Source organism: Conger conger, chromosome 18, assembly GCF_963514075.1.
Source record: "Conger conger chromosome 18, fConCon1.1, whole genome shotgun sequence".
Classification (NCBI taxonomy): domain Eukaryota; kingdom Metazoa; phylum Chordata; class Actinopteri; order Anguilliformes; family Congridae; genus Conger; species Conger conger.
In genome coordinates this window covers 12486384-12511646 of record NC_083777.1, presented here as the reverse complement: position 1 = coordinate 12511646, position 25263 = coordinate 12486384, and the positions used below count along the sequence as shown (strand labels likewise).

General features: G+C 42.0%; 2 protein-coding genes across 9 annotated transcripts in view; one reads left to right on the top strand and one right to left on the bottom strand.

The window, feature by feature from the left end:
• Positions 1-5167, top strand: part of LOC133118257 (E3 ubiquitin-protein ligase NEURL1-like) — a 70882-nt gene extending 65715 nt beyond the window's left edge. For 2 of the 4 annotated variants that reach the window (XM_061228094.1, XM_061228095.1), the window contains exon 6: positions 641-5167. In XM_061228094.1, coding sequence (XP_061084078.1) covers positions 641-882 — 242 coding nt within the window. In that variant the 3' untranslated portion in view covers positions 883-5167. Of the gene's footprint in view, positions 1-604 lie in introns of all 4 variants that reach the window. The other 2 variants (XM_061228098.1, XM_061228097.1) reach the window with 2 other exon arrangements.
• Positions 5168-12435: 7268 nt separating this feature from the next.
• LOC133118084 (SH3 and PX domain-containing protein 2A-like) overlaps positions 12436-25263 on the bottom strand; it is an 88990-nt gene continuing 76162 nt past the window's right edge. For 3 of the 5 annotated variants that reach the window (XM_061227784.1, XM_061227786.1, XM_061227789.1), the window contains 6 exons: positions 23910-23993; positions 19540-19657; positions 18867-19180; positions 17449-17498; positions 17228-17347; positions 12436-16809 (listed from right to left, as the gene is read on the bottom strand). In XM_061227784.1, coding sequence (XP_061083768.1) covers positions 14911-16809; positions 17228-17347; positions 17449-17498; positions 18867-19180; positions 19540-19657; positions 23910-23993 — 2585 coding nt within the window. In that variant the 3' untranslated portion in view covers positions 12436-14910. The remainder of the gene's footprint in view (positions 16810-17227; positions 17348-17448; positions 17499-18866; positions 19181-19539; positions 19658-23909; positions 23994-25263) is intronic. The other 2 variants (XM_061227787.1, XM_061227788.1) reach the window with 1 other exon arrangement.

Below are 25263 nucleotides of genomic sequence, written 5' to 3'. Positions count from 1 at the left end.
TGAAATCAGGTGGTGTAAGACACGATTGAAGCAAATGCCTGCAGACACTGCGGCCCACAGGATGTGGAGTTGAGTAGCACTGTACTACACTACATGGCCACAAACAAACCATCTCCTTATGACCCTATTATTTCAATTGTATTACAATATTATGCTCAATCAACCAAGCATGATCACAGTAAGTCTGTTCTAAAAGCCACTAAGTTATTATCGGGCTCACTACAGCAGTATTTGGTATTGGTCATTAATAACTAACATGGCTTTTACATTTTAGCCAATCAGCAGTGCAAATGTTTTGTGGGCTTCCAATCAGAAATTAACTTATTTAACTGTCCATACAGACCTCCAGGGCTCTTATTTAGAAATTATGAAAAGTAAGAATGCATCTTCATTTTGTGCCTTCGTAAAAACTTCCCATTTATGAAAAAGTTATTGTTCCAGGTCTTTAACAAGAAAGGGAAAAGGCATTTATACGGTAAATGTATTATGACAAGCAGACTTTTCAGATGACTCGCTCACTTATCATACAGACTGATGCGCCAGTAGACCCTGAATAACCATGCTAATAAGCTGTAGACAGTTTGTCATCCTGTGCGTTTCTGAGCCAGATGTGAAGTTCTGCCTTACTGTAACTCCGCAGGGACGACTCCCAGCTCGCCCGTCAGTCTCTCCGAGTCCTCCTCCTTCCCATCAGCCCCCGGGTCCTGGAGCGACGAGTGCACGATCTGCTATGAGAACATGGTGGACGCCGTGATCTACTCCTGCGGGCACATGTGCCTGTGCTACACCTGCGGCCTGAAGCTGAAGAAGATGTCCAACCCCTGCTGCCCCATCTGCAGGAGGGCGGTCAAAGACATCATAAAGACCTACCGCAGCACGTAGGGCGCCTGGGCTCACTCTGGGGAAAGCTGCTCGCTCCATGGTACCTGCGAGGTCACGCGGGGGTCGCAGCCGTCCAATCGAGGTCCGCGTCGTGTCTTGCAGGCTCAGCCATCGCCGAAACCACTTACACTCTTCCAGGAGTAAAACCACGTGATGTTCTTCTCGCCAGGGTTCAGAGACCTAAGACATCGGCCAGGCGAATGGCAGGACCGATGGGGTGAATTATCAGTCTGTTGTCAAGCAGGCCTGAGAGTGGAGTGGACCTCGCCTTTTAATGGAATTCATTTCTGTTGATCTTTAGGTTCTTGTTGTGCCTGGGTCAAGGCGATGAGAGAACATTTTTTCACTTGTTGTTTTGTTTTCTTCCAAAACCGTTCCAATGCAGTTGGTAAGGGCCTTGGAGAGATAGTAATGAAATGTTTATTTGTGTTTTTTTTATGATATTTTTCCTCCAGAACCGCTTGGCAATTGCTTTCTATGCTGTATGGTGTAACCTCTGCTTTTGTGTGTGATTTGTGTTGACTAGTCCTGGCAGCAGATTGAACATGGACTCCACAGTGAACAACGCTAAAAGTGACTGAGTTGTTTGCGTCCTCACCATGGAGTGCAGGTCTGTTTGGACCTGTAGTGAAAGATGGACTTGCAGTATGAAAGAAAAAAAGCTTACTTTTCTATATTATGTATGATACACAGATGAAATGATGGGGGACATTGTTCCCTTCCTGTTATTTATTATTTTTTGACATACATGCTAATACATTCAGATCTGCAGGAACAGAATGTGCATTGAATTTGTTCCCTCAACAGGACACCCGCTTTCTATTGTGCACCAGGGCTGGGGTTAGGGCATTTCAGTTCAGTAAATTCACAAAATTAATAGAGAAATTTCTATAGAACATCCCGGGCCTTTTTCAGTGTGTTTCCAGAATGAACTGAATTGAAATGGAATTGGCCCCAAATGTGTTGTATACAGATTTTATTCTGTCATTCGTCACTGGGTGTGAGGACAAGAGCCCTCACAAACTAACAGCAGTATACAGACACACACAGAGGGAGTCACAGTATTGACCGCAAAGACTTAATGGAAACATGTTATCACAGGGGTCTATGGCACTTGTGTATACAAATCACCACTACTAATACCAGTACCTTATCAGTTCTAAGACTGGCAAGCTGTTAAAATGTGGATTAGATTTGTGCGGCAGCTGCAATGTAATCAAGGAAGGTGTTTTAAGAATCCCATAGGGTTTGGGCCGATTCCAATTTCAATTCAGGAAATTAACAGAAATCCAGTTGATGAAGTGAAAAATGGCCGCTAATGTTCTACAAGGTTTTTACAACTTATGAACTAAATTGTCTAAATTGGAATGGAATTGACCTAAACCACAGAATCTCTCTGGCCCTTTTTTACTATAGACACATTTTTTGAAAGCAGCGTGACACCGTGACATTACCCGTGCTAGCATGCTAGCGCTCAGGGGCTGTCCATCGTACGCCGGTGTCACCGAGACGGTCGTCATGCCGACACAACGCAGACCTGACTTGTGACGTCACGCGACTCACCCGATACATAGTCCAGAGACGGTACCGCGCCTGTGTTTAACGTGCCGCTGCTTCGGTGTAAATTAAACGCCGTTCCCGAGTTGACAGTACCCTCTTTCATGTGTGAAGGCTCACCTCCTGTCCGACTGAGGCTGTGGTAGAATGCCTCCAGGTCAGTGTTCCTGCTGTTCCAAAAGAGCGTGAACAAGACAGGAGAAGGGATTATCTCTTCCACACATTTCTCCTCAGCTGTGTTACCGGTTTGCTTGCAACTGTTAACATTTACATCCCTGGTGTAAAATCCAACTATGAACAGCTTGAAATGACCTGTTCCAAATTGGCTAAATTAGCTAATTTGTTAATTAGCTGGTCCAAAACATAGCTTGATCTGGTCAAACCACGTTGAGCATGGAGTCAACCAGCTGTTCCAAAGCCTAGCTTGAGCTGTTATTGTCAGCAGGGGTTAGACCACAAAAGTGCCAGGATCCGATGTCAGCCCAGCAACAACTTAAGCACAAATGATCAGTTTTGCTTTGGGGTACGGATACTTAAACAAACTGCCAGTGTACATAGGGATGTGTAGTATTCTGTCACACAAACTGAATGAAAATCTAAAATTCAGGTTCTACTGAATGTGGCAACAGTTTATTGGCATCTGGAAGAGCAAGTATGCCTATGTCTTAATGAAACAATGACAAGTCATTCTTCAGCTCATTCATAGAAAGGTACATGAAGTTAAATTTTGCTATTTAGTCTTGTTATCCAAGATCTTAAAAGATGAAACATTTAAGAATTATTTTTAGCTCATTATTTGGCTAGAATATATTAAGCCATATATTTAGCCATATTTTTGGACAATTAAGCTAAATTGCTCTATGGCTGCATTTTCTTTCCCTAACAAGAGTATCAATGGCGTTGATATTGTCAAAGTATAATTTTTAATGGTTGTAAAAGGCATTTTGTATTCCACAAACCTCAATAGAGTGAGGACCAAAGGTCTAAGGACACTATCAAGTCCTGGTTGTTTTCATTTTTTGAGGAATAATGCAATCATAATACTCCAATGACACTTCTAAAGAAAACATTATTGAGGACAAGGGGAGCTTATTAGGATGGAATTTCCACCACAGTCACCAGACCTGAACCCAATGGAACATCTGTGGGAGCATTTGAAGAGGGAAGAGGCCTCTTCAGTAATCTTAGCCAATCATCTATGGGAAGTGTTGAGAAAGTTCTGGATTAAATGGAAGATGAGGTGTTGCATAAGCTGTTGGAATCAATGCCAAGCAGAGTGAAGATGGTAATAAAGATTAAAGTACTAACAATTTTGACCTTTGTTAAATACCTTAACTCTTTTTTGTCTTGTATTATTTAAAAATGCATTCTTGAAATAAGAATTATAAAAAGAGTACCATCACTCTTAGCCCTTGAAATCAATGAGTTCATGGTAGTGTCCTCAGACTTTTGACCCCCACTGTATATAGCCCATAAAATTGCAAGGACAATCAGAGATTGAAGAACATAAAGCTCTTCAATTGAAAGCTGCATTTATCTGATCCATCTTCAGTAAAATAACACATTTCTAAATCTGTAGGTTTCTTTTGGTCAGTTCAAATATTTACGCTGTGGTAAAATCTAATAGCTGATGGTCAAGCTCACTCAGACTTGTCTGTGAACATGTCTACCTTTGCACCTGCGTGATACTCCATCTTAAAGTAGTATGAATTATAGTTTCTCAAGATCATAAGAGTAATGTGGTTTACAAGCATTGCTTATGAATCATCTCAGATTAAGACTTCTTTGGGCCTCAGAGCGTGTAACAGAATCGGCTCCTAATTACACTCCTGAGAAGACATTACTGAAGGTGCTGTGCAGGGAGAAACAGCTTCATGTCATGGAAAATGAAATAGCTTTAGGGTTTAAACTACGCTGCTAACCATTTGTCATGTTCCAGTGCTGATGCATACATTTTCCTGAACACACAGACATGCTGCTGCTAATTGCTAATTCATAACAGAATGTAGAATTTATGGTCTTTTTTATAAAAGTGTATTGTACTGTAATTACTGCAGTAGTTTCAAATAATTGACTTTATTGTGCCTCTTTGTCATGTGAAAGACTGCTCGTTATCTTACAGTACAAATGGTTTCTATCTACCCATTTTAAATATTCTTTCCCAATAATTAAATCAATGTTAACCTTTTTTGGAAAGCCTGCAAACATGTTTTGTTCTGAACACAGTACACATATACATTACATTCTGTACAAGGTTATGATTATTTATTGTCTTGATGTATTACTGTGTACTGTCTACTGTGTTAAACGTCGCAATTCATGTGTGAATTGAATTTTCAAAAGAGACAGTCCTTGGAAAAAAAGTGGCCCAAGGTGAATGGTAAAAAAAATCCTGACAACATTTTAGAGCATAATAGATTATAGCCAGCCCTACTGCCAGTCCTATCATTCAACAATGACCAACATGCTCTAGGATCAAACCAACGACTGCAAAGCCAGCATTTATACTCTCTCTTCAAACCAAAATCTGCCGAATCCGGTCGGGTCGATTGTGGCTCCATCATCCTTGCGTCGCTACTCAGATTTCGCAGTACGACAGACTCACCCATTGTTTATTTAAGAAATAGCTTTGACTGAACTGCTTGTAAATCCTGTTTTCTGGTTGAGTGCAATGAATGTGTCTGTCAATAAAGCGATCGGGTTGCGTTTCAACCGTGCTTCACCTCAACCTCCTGTTTTTCTTTTTTACTTTTCTATTCTCTTTAAGATTTACATCTCTTCCACTCAGATGAAGCAAGGTGACTTTACCAACCACCACCCTAAAAGAAAACCCAGCCCAAACAGTGGAGTGGCTGCCTCAGTTCAGTATCTGGAAAATAAAATGCCTGAAAGAATATACAACTATTACTCATGGCTGCGATGTTTAGCGTAGAGGTATGCAAAGCTGGCTCCATATACATCATCTGTTTTTTAGTGTAGAAACTGCTTGAAGTGTTTTAGATTGTAGCATAACACACAAAAAACATAAACCAGACCTCAGGGGCCATTTCTCACATAAATGTTTCTTTGAAGTGATGCAGAGTACACTGATGTGTAAAAAAATTAGTCTGATAAATCTTTTCTCTCGTATACAAATACTTTGGAAAGCAGACCTCTCTTTGAACCTGCGGTTGTCTAAAATATCTACAGCGGGGTTTTGAGTTGCAGGTTGGTGTTCCTTGCTGGTTTCTAGTTGTTTGTAAACGTGTCTGTCTGAGATGACTTGAGGGCTGTGGGCTCATATGAGTTGTGGATTTGTAAATTAAATGGATGTGAGGCTAAAAAAACTACTGAAATCTTCACACTTCACTTCAGGTCTGAGTGTGATATTTCTGTTCGAATTGTCTTCACAACTGACAAGGCAGAATAGTCTTATGCCAGGTTTCTGTTCAAATACTTTTTAAATCATTGAGTTATGTTAAGGTTTATGCACTCAAAAGAAATATAAAGTCCAAGATACAGTTCTTTACTTTAACTAAATTCTAATTAGTAGTCTTCCAGTCATGATACTGACTTATGTACACTGGCCTACCTCTCAAAAGCTACCTCAAAAGCTACCTCTTCAAACTGCATCTTAGTAACCCTAACCCACCTATGAACATTCCTGACTCCTATACTAGTTCAGCTTACTGTCAATTTGTATTGTTCAGGCTTTCTTCTTAGGGGTTTTTATGCATTTTAGTCTAAACATAATCAGGATTTTTATTTTGGTTCTTCATTTGCATAATATACTCAGTAAGCACTATATTAGGCAAACCTGTACCCCAGCTTGTTAATGCAAATATTTAATCAGCCAATTATGTGGAAGCAACTAAATGAGTAGAAGCCTGCATGGTCAAGAGGTCCAGCTGCTTGTCAGATGAAATGTCAGAATGGGGAAGAAATGTGATCTCAGTGACTTTGACCGTGGAATGATTGTTAGTGCCAGACAAGGTGGCTTGAGTATCTCAGAAACTGCTGATCTCCTGGGATTTTCACACACAATAGTATTGAGTATAGAGTTTGCAGAGAATGGTGTGAAAAACAAAAAACATCCAGTGAGCAGCAGTTCTGCAGGCAGAAACATGAGAGGTCAGTGGAGAAGGGCAAGACTGGTAAAAGTTGACAGGAAGGTGACAGTAATGCAATAATCGCACATTACAACAGTGGTATGCAGAAGAGCATCTCTGAACACACAACATGTCAAACCTGTTAAGTGGATAGGCTACAGCAGAAGACTCAATAAATACATAATAAAGCGCTCAGTGAGTGTATACCTGTATATGTAGATGTGGGAATGGCCTTATCCAGACCAGATACCATTACTTGTTTTACCAGGTAAATGCACTCCTGTTCTGTTACATTATGAGTTGGTCTGGATAAGAAAATCTGCTAAATTACTGTTCTGTAATGCAATGTGGGTTTAAATTTATGGGTTATTGTTGGGTTTTAAATTATGCAAACTCTGCCATAAAAACCCCCCACCACAATACTGTTTATTGAACATTGTGAAATGTTCAAACCAAGTTTGTTTTGATTGAACCCACCCAGTACAAATTCTGTCCGCATGGTGTAAATCTCAGGCCTAATGCATGAGACTTGACAGCTATGATTCATCCAGTGTACAGTGCGGTTTCAATCAAGCACACTAGGTACTTCAGCTGGGAACTAGCGTACGATCCATATTTCATGGATGTGGATTGAATCCATGCTGCACTCGTCCCAACTGCCATGCGCTTATCAGTCTCTAGTTCATCGCACTCAGTGTGCTGTAAATGCTAACGATCAGGTTTTATGAGTAACGAACCTTTGTTTATTCAGGGGGAAAAACCCTTCCCATTCAATTATTTTGTCTTGCCACACCTGTATAACTGGTGCGGGAGTATGCAGATGTTCAGTCAATGTGGTCTTCAGTTAGTATGGGTGTGCCAGAGTAAGCGTTTTGTTTGCCTTGACTATTTTCAGACCACACACACTTGGTTTTATTCTGCGTGAGTGTAATGCAGTACCTTTTTAGCATAATGGCACTTTAACTGGCTTTTAATAAAACAATTTTCGAGCACTTTAACGCATATGGAATGAAATCAAATATTTAAAAAACAATAGAAATCTTCGTGTGTAGAGACAGCTCAGGAAAAAGGATTCTGAAAATGCTGGCAGTTTGGACAAAGACCGACAATTCTATAGAAGTCAACTTGTCTGTTAATGTTTACTTAATTCTTGTGTTGCAGATGACTAAAATCAAAGCGTGAACTTGTGGTTACATTTTTTCAATTAATGTAAAGCTTAAGTGGCTGATCCATTTGCGGACTAAATCTGTCAAATACGGCAGTTTAAATGGATGGATCACGATATTTAACAGGACAGGCAAGACAGAGGCTTTAAATGACAAAACCGTAGATGCCTTTGGTAGATCAAACACTGCCACCTAGTGGATAATACAAAATATAATTTGTCCAAAACATAAGTACCTGGAACAATCCAGCCGTAGCAGGTAGTTAATACGATGAGTTTATGTTCAAGGATAAGTGTTCAATCGCCCGTAGCGCGGTGAAAAATGTGAAATATGACATGATACAGAAGTTTATCATTTGATAGAGATGTATCTGAGGCCTACTTGTTTTGTCTGCATCGCGCGCAAACGAAGCTCATTAATCAAAATTAAATAAATATCAATGTGTTAGTCTGGAAACAGGGACTGTGTTATTCCCTGATGGCCAGACGATCCGTAACAAATGTAAGGTAATGCGACTAGGTGGCTAAACGGCGCCATAAAGATAACCAGTAATAAGATGAATATGACCAATGTGATTGCCTAATTCACACCACCTGTGCGGCTTCCTATTTAACAGGTGCAAGCTGTGCTTCTCTGGTGACAATCGCTCTGTGCGCCATCGCGATTAGCGGTCAGTATTATTTGTTATTATTCGCGAATTAATCATTTTGCCTTTGATGGCAAACGGCAACCTTTTGATTATGAATTCAAAAATCAAGAAAGTGCATAACATGCAGCTAGAAGTTAATTAGTTGAGCAAGTTAAAGTCTGAAGTTTGAAGCGGTTTGTCTGTTAATGACCTTGGGAGTTATTGGGTACAAATCAATGCTTGAACTTCATGGTATCTGACATTAATCTATCGAGGTTGCTTAAAGGAAGCTCAGTCACTGTGCGATATTCAGCCAGATTCAATCGCAGCATAAATTCCTTACCAAACTGTTTCACATACAGTAGTCTACCTCTGACAAATAATTAGATGGGCTACTGAAATTACAATTGGGGTTTTCCCCCAATGTAAGATACAAAGAAAACAGGAACAAATTAAGACATTTTGAAAGCAAATCGAAAAATAAATGAAGAAGAAAAAGAAGAAGTGCGTGAGGACAGATGGACAGGCCCCAGGTGGAAACCAAACCTTGCCAAATTTAGGCAGATAATATCTTTATCAAGATGAACTACATGCAAGTTCAATGAGTAATTTGAACTCCATTCAGTTTGCTACAAAAAGTTTATTAATTTTTTTATGAACCTTTATTTATGCAGGTTATGTTGTAGTTTTTGCAGCAACAGCCAATTAAGGCCCCCCAAGTATGTAGCATTTTCCATGTCAGATGTATCATTACACGTTTAGCCTTCTAGCCTACTTCAGTTTTGCAAGTTACATTTTTTTCACATGCCCATAGCTATAATCTGTACTTCAGCACTTCTGATTCTCTTCCTTCAACCAAAAGTGTGCTTGAAAAATAAATGCTATTTTCATGCATTCTGCTCAAGGACAGTGGAAATTACAACCACGAGCCAAGACTAAGATATCTGTGATGCAATTAGAAAGCAAAGAGAACTGTCCATGTTCCATTTAAACCGAACACAATTTCAGACCGCTACACCTTAGCCCAGGCCACATCACCTCCGCATCCTGCATCTATTCCCAGTACCACCTCCAAGTGTACTGAGACAGTTCTCTTGAATTTGCCTCACCGCGCACACACACACACACACACACACACGCACACACGCACCACACATGCATGCACACATAAACACACACACACACATACGGCTTTCTTATCATTCACTGAACTGATTTCAGATGAGCCTCTCACAGCTTAAGAGTTAGAGTATGCGATTTGAAAAAAGCTTCTATAAGGATCTCAAGATTTCATTAACTTTACACAAATATCATCTCAGAAGAGGAATTGTAAAAATGTGAAAATTGTAATTCCCCAGTTCGCAGCCGTGCACACTTAACTGAGCTGATTTTAAGCTTGGCGAATGGCATTACTGTTAGTCATGATTACCTTTTAAATACAGAACTGCAGATTTAAGCACTGCTTAATTGACAGTGTGAAAGTGCACAGAATTCATACACTCTTCAATTAAGAGTGGATGCAGTCTATCATTCTTAATGCGTTCCCATCTACATACGAGAGGCTTACAAGCAGAGCATCTCCGAATCTCTACACCAGCATGCCTCTCTCTCTCAAACTCATTCCCAAATGACCACATTCTCAATCATAAAACAGACCGGCACTAATATAATCACAGTGATTAGTCATAGGACGCTGGTCAGGATGTTGGGTGGAATTGTTGCTGCATATTAACTTAAATCCAATGAGTTCTGGGAGGACGTATCCATTTCAGACCCACTTTTGGGTTACCAAGGCAACGTCACATACCCAGCCCCCTGCAATGTTTATTTTTTATTTTTTTTATTTCAACACCATTTGAGCCTCTCCAATCTAGTCCACCTAATCAACTGACAATGTTAGTATACACAAGAGCAAACAGACCCAGCTTCTGCAAAGGCCAGATCTGTTGAAGAACATTTTAAAAACCCGTAAACGTCTTATTCAGTCGTCTTGGATGAATAGCACTGGCACAGCAGGACTTCCATCAGCACAACTCTATCATGAACTGCATGATAACATCTGCAATCCAGTGTTGCAAAACAAAGAAGATGGGTCTTTATTTGAAGAATGAAAATTCCACCATAGTGTGAAGTAGTGTTGTCTGAATACCCAGTGAACACTTGGGTTGAAAAGTCAGTGAGCAGTGTCTAAGCATTCAGTTGAAAACTTGGCTACATTAGTAAAGTGAAAGTTTTCTAGCTGACTAGTATGTAACCAGGCTATGTTTAGGTCATGATCTATATTGGGGTTAATCGAGACCATTTATGTCAAAATCTCAAAAAGATTTCCACCTATCCGAACTTCTGGATTCCTGTTTTTGCTCATGAAGTAAAGACCTGAAATTCAGTCATAAAAATGCTGTTTCTGGAAGCACTGTTTCTGGAAGGCCTGTGGTGACTTAATGAGACACTTTCCTGTCTGAGACACGTCAGAAACAGCAAACTCTTCCAGCTGTTTGAATATTTTCAATAAACCCCAAACCTTGTGTTCCACAGCACAGATTCAATGTATTGTAAATGCAATATGCACACGATCCAACTGAGAAGTCTCTAGCAAATGCAGCAGTTTGTTTACCTGATATTTCTCATGCTCAAAGATAAACAAAAATCAGTTCTCAGGTCATTTTTATTATAATAATGAATCTCAATGAATCGCACATAATAAAACCGAAGTAGGAGCTGATTTTTGTGACTCAAAGTTAAGGACCAATTGCTTTTTTCAGGCGATGATCTCACAGGCCATGTCCTCGAGGCAGCCGGATCTATGGAAGTGCTGCTGCTAGTATCTTGGAAGGGTGGCCGAGGGTCAGCCATCTTGAAGGCAGTGGCACAGAGTTGGGCAGTTACAGCAGCTGTCTGAGAGTTAAAACAGGGACTGGGGAAACCAAGACATACAGAGCCTCGAAACTGCTCAAAACATCCGGCTTTCCCCGACCAGCCGCAGCCGTGAACCGACAATGGGTACCAAAGCCGGCCAGCAGGGGGAGCCCTACACATTTGTAACGAGTTGAGTTTTTCTCCAGATATTTTTAATAGAACAAAATATTTGTCTCTTTTATATTCGTTTTATCTGACATCATAAGCATGCGTCAGCCTTACAGAGTGACATGAGGCTTTACAAAAACGCAATACAGAGAATACAGACACGTTTGAAATGTTTAAAAAAGGGTTCATCAGCCATGGCATGTCTGAGGGTACAGTAGAAGGAGGAATGACACACAGATATAAAAACAGAACAATATTATGTGTATTCCACAGAAAATTATATACAGAGCTACATTGTTCAGTCACATGTGTAGCTCATTTTTCATGGACAGAAGAAAAGGCAGAGATGGTCAAATTTGTGTCATCATGAAATGCCCCCTTCTATTGCACATATTCTCGATCAGGGTAGAATGATGGGGGGAATATAAATGAAAATAAAAGCACAATGACTCATAAATAAATCATCTAATTAAATGTAAAATACTGGGAGAGTGGCACAATTAGCGATGAACAGGAAGCCCATTCCACTTTCTGTGTCTGGTGACTCCTACAGTATGGTTTGTTGATTTCACCCAGTCATCATATTGAAAGGATTTGCATCCAAGTACTTAACAGGATTACTTTATTTAAGATTATGTTCATTTGTCTAATTCCTTTTGTTCCCCTAAAATGGGGGCACTATGTATAAGAGGAAAGTCATTCTTACACGGATCACCCGATAAGGATGTAAATACCTTCAAATCAAAGCTGACAGTATACACTTTAACTGCATATCCATTGTTTTATTTCAAATCAATTCAATTCCATTTCAAATGTGCTGGAGAGCCAAAACAACAGAAGTTGCGTCACTGTCCCAATGTTTTTGCATTTAACGCATTTGTATATGTGTAAACAGCAGACTAATGCTACTACATAATTAGTAGAATAATTAGCGCAATAATTATATTCCCTTGTGGTTTTATAAATGCAAAGCAGGTATGTTTTAATTCAAAGTAATTAGCTAGCACCTTAGTACATGCTGTACTATACATTAATAATTTAGCAGTTTTATATAATGCCTTCGTCATAAGCAGGTGGACGGAGATGGACATATTTTCCAGTTCATGTTTAAATCAACAGAAGTTCAAAAATTACACAGGATCCTCATACAAAAATGTAACTTCAATCTTTATGATGACCATGGTAGAAAGTCCAAATGAGATCCAATCATTACACAAGCTGTATTTAACAACGCATCATAAATGTGAGTCTCATTGCTTTGAGTGGAACTGTGAGAGAAACACCAGGCACTGGAATCTATTCACACCCAAGTCAGTTCTGCTAATCTTACGTGTGATTTGGCATGTCACAATATGTACACAAATTGGCAAACAAAGCAATCAGGCATTATATAAAGTCACACAATGATATACTGTAAGAAGTGTTCAGTATTGTTAACCCAGCAGTACAGCCTTGGATAAAGAACATACAATTTAGAGAAGGGGGGGGGGGGGGGGATCATATCACCAATAAAGGCCTAATAAAAATAAGCATTTTAATATTTAGTAACTTTTTATTTTGTAGTCAGGAAATATGAAATGTATCCAGCTATTTTATACTTGTTTTGTTTCAATGGAAGCACAGTGGCATTGCATCTGTAGTGACAGCTATTAATCCCCAGAGGGCATTATTTCACAGATTCCATTAATGAATGCATATCAATGGAAAAATAATAAAGGTCTGAGCAAGTTGCACAAAAGTTACTTTTGAAACTTGGAAAGGCAACTGAATATCTGCCCAAATTAAAATGACTTGCCAATGCACTGACATAATATGAGCTACTTTTGGACCACAAAAGTACAATGGACCATTTGAAAAGTAAATTAAACACTTAATAAAACCAAAAGGAAATCCAATAAATAATATTACTGTGATTGGGAATAATTATACTGCACCTTTAAGTAATGCACCCAGATTTGACAAGATTTTAAAGTGCATTTATTTCCAAAAATTACGCTATCGTTGTTGTTCATGTGCAGTTACATAAAGTAACTATTTTTACTCAATAAAACAGGGCTGCAAATTAAAATTCTTTTGTCTAATGCTATATTTAATACTGCCCAGCAGAAATAAAAAGTTTGTGCTTAAACCCAGAGTTTGTTATACTGTTTGTGAGACAATATTTTGGCAGTCTTGAACATCAGCCAATTGAATTGGCTTAAGTCATTCCGTGCTTTGGTAAATAAAATAAAAAACATGTGATTAACATAAAATAATAATATGAGTAATATCCCAGCCTTCTGGTTTTAAAATTGGCTCAAAACCAAGAAACCAGAAAGAGTCCCCAGGTATGCATTGACATAACTCATTTTTGATTGATTGCTCTGATTCGGGTTATCTTTTCCATACTGCTTTAAATAATAGAATAATATAAATAGTCATACAAAATATCAATGTAAACTTGCCAGGAAATGTAGCTAATTTAACGAATACTGCACAGCAATATTAAAACTCCAAAATCAATTCATAATCATTAGCATTTCATTTGTAGGCATATAGCACTACATATGAAATCTGCATTGTTGCTCTTGATTTGTGTGGATCACATTTCTGGCTGAATGTGACTACATCCCTGGTTGGCAAAGCTGAAATCTAATTTCCAGTACTGCTCTGTGTTCCCACTAAACTTCCAACAGACACTATCTCCAACACTGATGCTTCCATGTAATGGGAGTGCATAACAAGGAAGAAAGTAAGAAAAAACAAAAAGTAAAGCTCAGGTCAGCAATGGACAATTTGCTGACTAGATTTTTTTTTTTACTGTCTTTGTGTGTGTTCTTCCTTGTATTGTTTCTCAATATCAGATGAGAATTGGTCAGATTTCAATGATTGGAAGCTGTAACAGCTAAAAGTCCATTTAACAGCTACAGCTACACTGCTTTACACATAAACCTCTGAGAAGTGCAATAATACACAGCTTCAGATTCAGGCTGGCTGCTGGCTGCTGAGTGTGGAAGTCACAAGACTAAAGCTGAGATACACCAGACAGAGAACACACACAGTTTCGAGAGAAGAACTGAAGGATTTGCTGAGCCACGACAACCCCAATCTCAGTATTGCATTTAGTTGACAAACATTTATCAATAAAGCTTAATCCAATTCCTGCACAAATGTTCTCTTCAAACATTTGGATATTTTTTCTTTGCATTGCACAGAAAAGTTTTTGATTCCTCGCCATTTGCATGTATGTTTCCTCAATTCCTCAATGTATTCATTCTGTTTAAGGTCATCAAAAGGCACCCATATTAGGGATAATAGAATGACCCTGCTCAGAAAAAATATCACACAAATATCCTCCTTTAACCTTGATACCGATAGCAATTCTCCCCCCTAAGACACTACAGTGCCTGCTCCACTTGTTCACTCAGTTTTCAAGCGAATATAACAAAGAACATTTAAGTCCTCTCATACTGCATACCTTTTTAATAAACCATCTCCGAAAGTGTCTTTTTCAAATATTTTAACAGTTTTGCATTGACGTTTGTTTTAAAAAATAAGAATGTATTTGAAACGTTAGCGAAAAGTGCTAGTTCTTCCTCTCCAGGTAGTTTGAGGGCACCCAGCCTTTCTGGGAGCGCCCTGCTTCCAGCACCTGGCAGTACCACCACCCGTTTGGGTTCCGCTCCAGGACCTCCAGACAGGTCCCCTCCGAGAAGCCCATGGTCTCCTTGTCCCCGCGGTAGTCGGCGATGGTGACGTAGACCTCTCGGAGGTTGTTGTGGATGAGGTGGGCCTTCTCGATGGGCTTGGGCCTCACGGCGGATACGGGGATGGCATTTCGCTGCGTGCAGCCCCCGACCAGCCCCGTCAGGTCCCGCCGGTCCGGGCTGTCGTCGCGGGCCTGGGCCGGTACGGTGCCGAAGGAGGAGTTTCGGCGCACGGCGGTAATGCCGGAGGGGTTGAGCGACTCGTTCCTCCGCAGGGAGCCCGTGAGGAGGTTGGTGTCCTTGACGGGGGACGATATGAAGACGGTCTGGGGCCTGACGGCCAGCTGCCGCACCCCGTTCCGCATCTTCACCGAGCCGTTGGCGGTGACGGCGGGGGAGGAGGGTGGGCCGCCGGCTTTGGCGAAGTCTCCAGGGGGCTTGTCCGGGATGGGGGGCGAGGCCGCGGCCAGGGTAACGGCCCTCTGCAGGCTCTGGTTGAGGTTGTTCAGAGCCTGCACCCGCTGCTCATTCTTCTCCAGGCTGTTGGACTTGCTCAGGCTGCCCGGTTTGCAGGGGGTCCCGTCGGACCCTGAACTGGCCCCGTCCGACTGTGGCCTGAGCGGCTCCAGGTAGTACGAGGGAGCCCAGCCTTCAACGTCCCCGCATCGTACGTACCACCAGCCACTGTCCTGCTTCTCCAGGACCTCCACCTCCGCCCCCGCCGCGAGGCTAATCTCAGAGCTCTGTAGTTTCTCGTAGCCGTTCGTGGCCCTGTAGTAGCAGGCCTCGAAATCCGAATCCCTCCTGCTCCCCTTGGAGTAGATGCTGGAGAGGTCCGAGTTGCTTCGGGACGAGGCTGAATCCTCAGAGGAGACCACCGAGGCGGTCTCAGAGTCTTCTCCCCTGGAGGTCCGCAGACCGGGCCGCAGGTGGCCCGTGGGCCTGAGCTGCCTGCGGAGGGCGCCGATGTCCATCTTCTCTGGACTCTGCGGCTCGGACTTGGTCAGGAGGGGTTTGGGTCTGACCACAGGCTTGGGTTTGGTGGCGGAGCTCGGGCTGGGTTGAGGTTCCAGATCTTTCCGCAGCCCCGGGTTCTTGGCCAGCGCGCGGACAGGCTCGAGGCAGGGGGAGCGGCGCGTGGCACCCTCGCTTTTGGGCAGGGGCAGCGTGCGGGACTGCACCCTCTTCACCCCCCGGCCGCCCGGCGGGGAGCAGTGTGAGGCCATGCGCGCGGCGCATCGCGGGCTGGACTTCGGCGAGTCGGAATCGCCGCCAGACTCCCTGTCCTCTCGCCGCGGCCGGAAGCCGTCGTTCTCGTACACGCACTCCTCCCGCCCCACATCCTCCACGGACTCGCCCGACCTGAAGGAGCGCCTCCAGAGGGATGAGGCGGGAGAGGACTTCGAGGACGGGTGGGAAACCCTTTTTAAGGACGCGTTTTCGCTCCGGGCGTTCATGGTCGAGAACTGTCCCTTCAGGAAGTCCAGGTCGAAGTCCAGGTCGCACCCGATGGCCGGAATGTCGTACTCCGGCTCCTCGTACACGGGTCTGCCGGAGGGCTCCGTCGCCTCGGCGACGGGTTTGCCTGGAGGGGCGGCATCCTCGGAGTCCTGCTTTTTGATTGGCGGGGCTGGGGGCGGGACCTTGGGTCTGGTCAGAGTGCTGGTCCTCCTGTTGAGGTTGGGTTTCTTCCTCTTGTCGATGTAGGAGCAAGGAGCCCAACCCTCTTTTTCCCCAATCTGGACATACCACCATCCCCCCAAGTTCTTCTCAATGACCTACACACACAGAGAGAGTAAACTGATCAGGCAGTGTGCATAACAGCACAACCCTTTTTAATACGCATTTGCACAGCTGTTCAAATACAAGTGAGAACAAAAACAGAGGATGTTGATCTGTTTTAAACTGACATTCCAAGCCAATGTTTGAAGTACAACTTTGACCACATCTGACTGTCTTTCCTTGAAGACGCCCGAACACAATATCTCTTCAGTTTCAATTTCAGTCCTACGTGTTTTTTTTTAAGATTTCCTTCTCAAATCCTGTGCAGTGACAGGGCTTGAATGTCCACAGTACTAACGTGGCTAAATAAATGTCCAGATAGGACTCAACTTGAAGAAAATTATGCTGCAAAAATGAAACTCATATCATCATGTTTATCTCATGAAATCCCTTTGAGAATATTTAAACCCTCACATCAGCTTTCTGTCCACCGTGGAAACTGATCCCGTCCGATATCTCGGACTGGAATTCTGCAATGGTGTAGTACTCCGCTTCTACAGTAGGGGGCTCTGGAGGCTTTGGTAACAGTAACCCCTGTTGAAAGAGCAAGACAGATTGGTGAACTGAAGCTGTGGCTGAGAAAAGCAAATGTCGCAGCTGTGTCCAACACAAAAAGGCATAAAAGAGTAACTGACCAGACTAGTATCTCTTCGAGGTGGCGGCTTCTGACGGAGGTTTGGGGAACCTGGAGGATAACATATCATTAATTAATTTGGTACACACAGCAATAAACACTAGTATAATACATTAAAAAACGAATAAATAGACGGACTGGAAGACTGATGCTTTGGATAGATAGTTGCTGAATCAACATGGGGGAATTTGTTTGTGTTTTCACGCAAGAGCATATTTGAGCACTGAAGTGATGGTGGAGTATACTGCACTAATGATGAACCTGAGTTGTCGTATGCAGAGTGGATCAGTAAACGTACTGTGATCCGTGTACAGTGTATTTAGGTTCGAAGCCAGACAGGTAGAAACCACAGAACTCTCTGTAGCTGCAGTAGAAATGTTGGGTATATGATTTCACTTCTGGCAAACCCTAAATGAACTTAATTTGCATCTGCACACAGAATTAAGTTAACTTTTCTCTGCGCTACAAAAACAACATTGGGCTGGACATTGGCAGTAAAAAAGGTTCTGGATTGAAGCCACCATTATTACGTACTGCTGTGTCTTACTGAACATTATTCAGTTGTTTTGTTCCAAATTACATTTTTAAAGGAAGTGAATGGCTCATTAGCCAACATGTTTCGTCATTACTTCTGGATGGTTGTGGGTGGAGGGGAGGGGTTATATCGTTAATCACCAGATCAATCACTGACTTACAATCCCAACCTCTTTGTGTTTAGTATGTTTTCCACAGTTTGAATATAAGTTCAGCTCATTCACATTTAATTTTCCAGTTTACCCCATTCTGGCTCAATTGAACAAGGTTGTTCAGCTGCTTTCTAAAGCATTTCCACCATGTGATAAATAAATAAATACTGCAAGGTATTGTTACTGAAATTATTGTTCAATACACTGAAACTCTCACCATATCGAACTGAAAGAGAAGGCACACTCAGTACACAGACCGCATACCCTTCTGTTCTTGGGTTCACTTTCAGTTTGAATCAAACTGACAGTCTTCCTCGGTTTATTAAGCTTGTACATGTATGAGAGCATATCTGACACATTAATTTCAGCATTTAAGAGCCCTGATTTGCATACTACATGCTCCTTTGACGTACAATAGCTAGCCCATCATGACACATGAGTTAGCATTCTAATAGCCTGCAAATCTTAACCTTCAATAATCATTCCATGACAGTTTAAACAGAAACAACAGAGAGAGGACCGAATTAAAGGCCAAATTGGTCTGCGCTTAAATCTGGCTATGCAGACATCTTTACAATGGGTCCCTAAGGGAGTTTCACGATGAGCTGTTGATCCGTACTTCCTGAGTTTCTGGATCTGTAAGAATCGTTGGATGAATCGTGTGTGTGGGTAGTGTGCTGTGTGAGTGTGTGGGCGTGTGTAGCACGCTGTGTGTGTGTTAGCGGGATCTCACCGAACTCCACCCGGTGAGGCGTGACTCGGGCGATGGCGGGGGACGCCCTGCTGTCCTGCAGCGCTGCCCCGCTGCTGGGGTCCTCGCAGGGCACGGGGCGGCCGATCTCACGCCTGCTCAGGGGCACCTCCTGGGCCTCAGGCTCTGCGTACACGTCCCTCTCGCTCACAGCCTTCTTGTTCAGGAGGTTGCTGATCTCCATGATATTCCCGATGATCTCCACGGGCCCGGAGAGCGTCTTCTTCCGGGGGGAGAAGTCCTCCTTCACCTTCTTCAGGTACGATGCGGGGGCCCATCCCTCGTTCCCCAAGTATCTGAGTAAAGGTGAAGCCCACAACAGTCAGCCTGTCCAGTGTATGGAAGCAAAGGAAAACTCTCAAAAAGTGCGAAACCTGCCATCTGGTCCTCTTGGTTGTCTCACTTGCACCAGGCAAGATCAATTGAGCACAGAAAAGTATTTTAATCCAAAGAATTATGAGAGAGTATGTATTTCACACAGGTCTGATTCACAAATACCATACAGAACCTTCATGTTGTATGTCAACTGAACATGGATTTGACAAACATTTTAACAAACTTAAATTTAAGTGTTTTTCTTTACAAACGCAGTACGGCAATCACCAAAATAAAGTCCCCAAATCCCCCACCCGTCCCCCAAAACTCCTGCACTCACCTGATGAACCACCAGCCTTCCAAGTTCTTTTGGATGACCTCCACGATGACCCCTTTCTCAAACCCGATCTCATCCTTCCCTTGGCTGGTGTAAGGCTGCACTGTGACATATTTCTCCTCTTTGGACCGGATAATATAGGCAGGGATATAAAGAGCAAAGTGCCAGTTATGCATCACATGTCTGTCAGTTAGGCCATTTTAATCCACCTTTATGAGGTCAATGAAATGTAAGTTCACACCTACATAAAAACCAAGATTAAAAACAACCACAAGAAAACAACATGCCATTATCACCATTTTCTCCATCCTCCGATCACACTTTCCACCTTTGTCCAACTTTGCCCTAATTTGTGAAACATTAGGGCATAATGTCTTGAATAGAACAGCCAATTCACACTAGAACGCTGAAGAGCAGGACCATGTTGACCTCATCATAATATCCTTCCTCACAGCTTCCTTCAGGATTAAGGTTTTCTGACTAAAACACCTACAATGTCTTCGGATACTAGATCCTATATTCCTGTAACAATGAACAATTCTCTAATCACTGCCTGAAATTTGGTGGTACAAGGCAATGTCATTTTTACTACTGTGATAATACACTACCAACTGTATCTGTGTTCTTTTTATTCCTGTTCTATGTCTGTGTCTCGCCATGATGGCCTTCTGAAATCCCTCCTGGTAAAAGCACCGGCCTACTAAAAGAATAAAGGAATAAGGTGAAAATAAATTATATAATTTAATAATGGAAGCGGGGATTTATAGATATTCAGGGAGATTTGGAACCGGCCCTGGCTAGATGCTGTCTTTACAACAGGAACAGGAAGCAGTGAGATTACATCAGTTCCTGAGGCGAGGTGTCTGCAAGGTCGTGCTACTGTGACCCCCAATGAAATGGCTCCAAACTGGGCTATTAGCATTCAGCTCAGGGCTACAATGATGGCAAAGGGACATCTTGTGTCAGCACTAAACCAAAGGCGTAAGTGGGGTGACTGACATTAAGATGTGGAAGACCCGTAAAAAAAAAAATGTATTCCTGGTGTTTTTTTTGGGTTTTTTTTGTGTTGTTTGCACTGAATTATAACGATGTTTCCATGCAGAGAAGGAAGCCTTTCTCAATGATTGCCAGAATTTCTCAATACCATTAAGAGAAAGTTAAACAATGCAAAATTAATATTATAAATTCCTATTATGAGAATAGAATATTTTTTTGTCACTTCAAAATCTGTCACAGTTTAAAGATAAAAACACAAAGGAGAATGCATTCTGGAAAACTACCAAGGTTCAAGATAGTCCAGGCCCTTCATACTGCAGATTAGAGTGACGTGTAAAGTTTGACTAAGGCCCTACACACTGCAGATTAGAGGGATATGTAAAGTTTGACTAAGGCCCTTCATACTGCAGATTAGAGTGAGGTGTAAAGTTTGACTAAGGCCCTTCATACTGCAGATTAGAGTGACGTGTAAAGTTTGACTAAGGCCCTACACACTGCAGATTAGAGGGATATGTAAAGTTTGACGAAGGCCCTTCATACTGCAGATTAGAGGGATATGTAAAGTTTGACTAAGGCCCTGCATACTGCAGATTAGAGGGAGGTGTAAAGTTGGACTAAAGCCCTTCATACTGCAGATTAGAGGGAGGTGTAAAGTTGGACTAAAGCCCTTCATACTGCAGATTAGAGGGAGGTGTAAAGTTTGACTAAAGCCCCACAGAGTGCAGATTAGAGGGATGTGTAAAGTTTAACTAAAGCCCCACATAGTGCAGATTAGAGGGAGGTGTAAAGTTTGACTAAAGCCCCACAGAGTGCAGATTAGAGGGAGGTGTAAAGTTTGACTAAAGCCCCACAGAGTGCAGATTAGAGGGATGTGTAAAGTTTGACTAAAGCCCCACATAGTGCAGATTAGAGGGAGGTGTAAAGTTTGACTAAAGCCCCACATAGTGCCGATTAGAGGGAGGTGTAAAGTTTGACTATGGCCCTACTCACTACAGATTAGAGGGAGGTGTAAAGTTTGACTAAGGCCCTTCATACTGCAGATAAAATGGAGGAGCCAGTGATGCAGCAGCTCTTTTTAACAGCCAGACCTGCCAAATTGGGTTTGAGGCAGTGCCAGCGCCGAGCTGTAAATAATCCTGGGACGCGTGCAGAACGAGGAGTGTGGGTGGAGAACAGGCCCAAATCATTACAAGCACACCAAATGTGTCATCCAGTTAAATATGTGAAGAAATGCACCATCTCATACAGCGGATAAAACAGCATATCACTGCATTATTTAAAGAATATACATATTTTTTTATATTTCACACATCATTTGATGTGTGAATTATGTGGTTCCTGAAACACTAAGTAGGCCTACTGTAGTTGTATTTTTGTGTATGCTAAAAAAAAGTTAATAGTAATTGTAACAAAGCTGTCTACTAGTACATTATTCATTTAAAATATATATCAAACAGGTTTTAAAGGCTATTTTTCTCATCAAGGAGCAAATTAAAGATTGTGGAATGTGTGGCAAAGAAAGAAAGAGAAAATGCAGAGACCTATGGGTCTAGCATGGACCTCAGCTTTTTATTATTTTATTTTGGTATAAATATAAGACTGTAAAAACACTTCTCTACTTCATGGTTCCTACATCCTCATCTGACATACAGTACATCACTTCCTGTCCCTCAGGTCAGTGTAATCCCGTGGATGAAACCCAGGGGGCACTGTAACACAGGCCTTATCTTCGCTCAAATAGAAACTCTACTATCCAATGGGCAACCAGCAAAGTTGTAATGTGAAATCATACATTGCTTGGCAACCCTACTGCTTTCATCTGTGTCAAAACCAGCTGAAACGAAGAAGACGGAGAGAAATAAGAACGTGTATGTTCCTACAGCCTGGTTTCAGTCAGCAATATTTTGATTGTCGGATTATTTTCTATGATGGAAACAGTCTTTCCCCATCCAGAAGACATTAGTTTTAATGCACTGTGGTCATTACAGCCAGTAGAAAACTGTGAGAGCATTTTCTCACTGCTTCGTCATCCAACTGTATCCCTATAAAAAAAATCAGTAATGCGGTTGCAATGGGGAGAATATCCACATGCAATCTTTTTTAAAGTTCTCATATACGTGTTCCCTTCACATGGTTTTACTGAGTAATTCAGTCATGAGCCTGCTAGCTGTCAGCACCTCTGTCTTTACCATCGGAATGTGCCGGAAAATGTGATTTCAAAAGCATATTATTCCAGTCTCAATAGTTCCTCTCATCTTATTCACTTATAAAAAAGTTTGATACATTTAAGATGCACTAAATTACTTTCAGCACACCCTACTCATGACTGAGTCTTGTTTTTGGTGAACATCAAAGTCAGAAATTCAAAAATGTACGTGGGGTAGCTGAAAATTGGAAGGCTCCCCACCATCATGTCAGTAAAATACTAGTAGCTCATAAAAATTCTACCTCATTTTTTTTACAGATGACAGCATCCCAGTTACCGCTGGGAATATGAAATAAACAAATAAATCAAACATAAATAATAAATCAGTAAATATTACAGAAAAAAACTGTTGTGCAGTGGTGACCAATTACACGTTCCCAAACTCGCAACCGAAAGGAACCCCAGTGAGGACACCTCCCAGCTCCACTGACCTCAGATCAGTTTGAACATTTTTCCCTCAGATGTTTAATCCCACCCATCACACTGCCCTCAAACAGCATTCAGGAAGAACATGGTGCAACAAATGGACAGAACTGGCAGGCGGTAAAAGGTTAAAGGTCAGTTTAGATTACTGTCCGCTCTACTCGGCAAACACTCATGATGCAAAAATGTCTCCTGTATTCTCACTACTTCCAATTTTCCAACCAGGAAGCCAGTCTGTTGTATTTCAGATTTGAAATTACAAGGTAAATATTACATCATGGCAGTTGCTGCATTGCAAATTAATTTATTCATTGTTACAAAATGCAAGTTTAAGTTCTAACTGTAAAAGATTCTGTATAACAGAATCTCTTCCATTTGTTTATTTGTAATATTTTTAAAAATTTGATAAGTGCATTAACACAGCCACAGCAAACTGCCTGATTTCATTAATGTGGGAAATAAACAAGCTTTTGTTTTCCTAGTGTGTTTGAATTTACATACAAAGTGCAAAATGAATCATTATAATTGCACAACTGGTAACAATAAACAAAATGGATACCATTTTGGAGGTTGCGTGCAAAATGTATCCAAAATGAAGGAGCTTGCGATGGCTCTATAGACTGCTGGCCGAGTAGGGTGGACTCCGGGGGGATGGGCATGCAGGTACAGTACGGTCTAGCGGTACAGGATTTGGGGGAGGGGGGATGGGGGAGGTGGGGGGGGAGTGGAGAGCCGTGACTCTGTTCACCTCGACTCTGCGACCGGTTCACAAAGCCACCCAGGGTCCAACGGCGGTCCAGCCTCTTCAGGTGCGACTTTCTCCGCTTTGTGACTGACGAGCGCGAGCAGAGAGGAAGGTCAGAGGTCAGGACACAACCGGCGGGAAAGCCGGTGGTTATTAGTGACATGGAGAAAAACACATACACAGTGACATGGATGGCAATGGCAGGCACAACATGGACGCAGGGCACAATGAGACAGAGAACATGGAAGCCGCTGCGTCTTTTAATTAGTTTTGGCAACACATTGATAAGAAATGTTCCAGGCACGGCGTCTGGAAAACACACTGCCTTCCAGGAAGATGACACAATTAACAGACCGTCTGAATTCTCTCATTTTTGGGGGAATTCAGCTAGTGCGGTTTGACAGGTCTGTATAACCGTTCAAGCTTGTGTTAGTTCAGTTAATTAGATGATGATGCTTTGCAAATGAGCAGAGGGTCACTCTTTAGTAGGTCAACTCCCTAGCCTGGATATAGTGCGGTTAAATATCTCTTTAGTGAAACAGAGCACGAAACACGGTCCTTCTTTAGCAGTAAAACATTTAATCTGAGGGTTTGATGAAGTACTGTAACACAACGTTGACAAAGAGATGAGGTCGACCTTTTCTGACATTCACCTAAAATGACCATCAGACTACAGCCTGGATATTTCTTAACTTTGATTAACAATAAAAATCCATGTGTTTTTTTAACAACACAAATGATTAATGTCTGAGCATATCGAATAATAAACAGTTACACTCTAAATTGAAATTAAAGACAAATGTTGAAAGTCTATGTTGTTGAAAGCTGTGGAGAGAAACATTAGACAGTTTTTTTCACGCAAATACTTATTTTAGATGAAGCTTGCCATGTGCCATCAACACTTCCTTTATGGAAAATTTCTGAGAGAGTGTCCTTGAGCAAACTGTCACAGTTAAATGAAAAAAAAAGAACCCCCCATTTGTATTTGCATGCTGAAAGTCACATGTTGCCCAGGCCCTGACAGCATACAATTTGTGATGGCAGAAACACGCAAAGCTGAGAAACTGACATAACGATGGTTTAAAGGTTTGTCTGCAGTGACCAGAGGCATAAACGCTCATTACGGAGACAAGCTATCTCCACACAGCTCCGGCAGACTCTGATGTTAATGTTCAAACGGATGTATGCATCCGTGGTCCCAGGCGACCCGTCGGTATCAAGGAATTACCCCAACCAACCTCCACCCCCCACCCCCACTGCCACCCGCACCCATCCCATAATGCTTAGTGTTTGAGCCTGTGATGAATTTCTGAGGAAAAGACAACTGGGAATTGTAGGCTGAGAGCTGAACATCTGT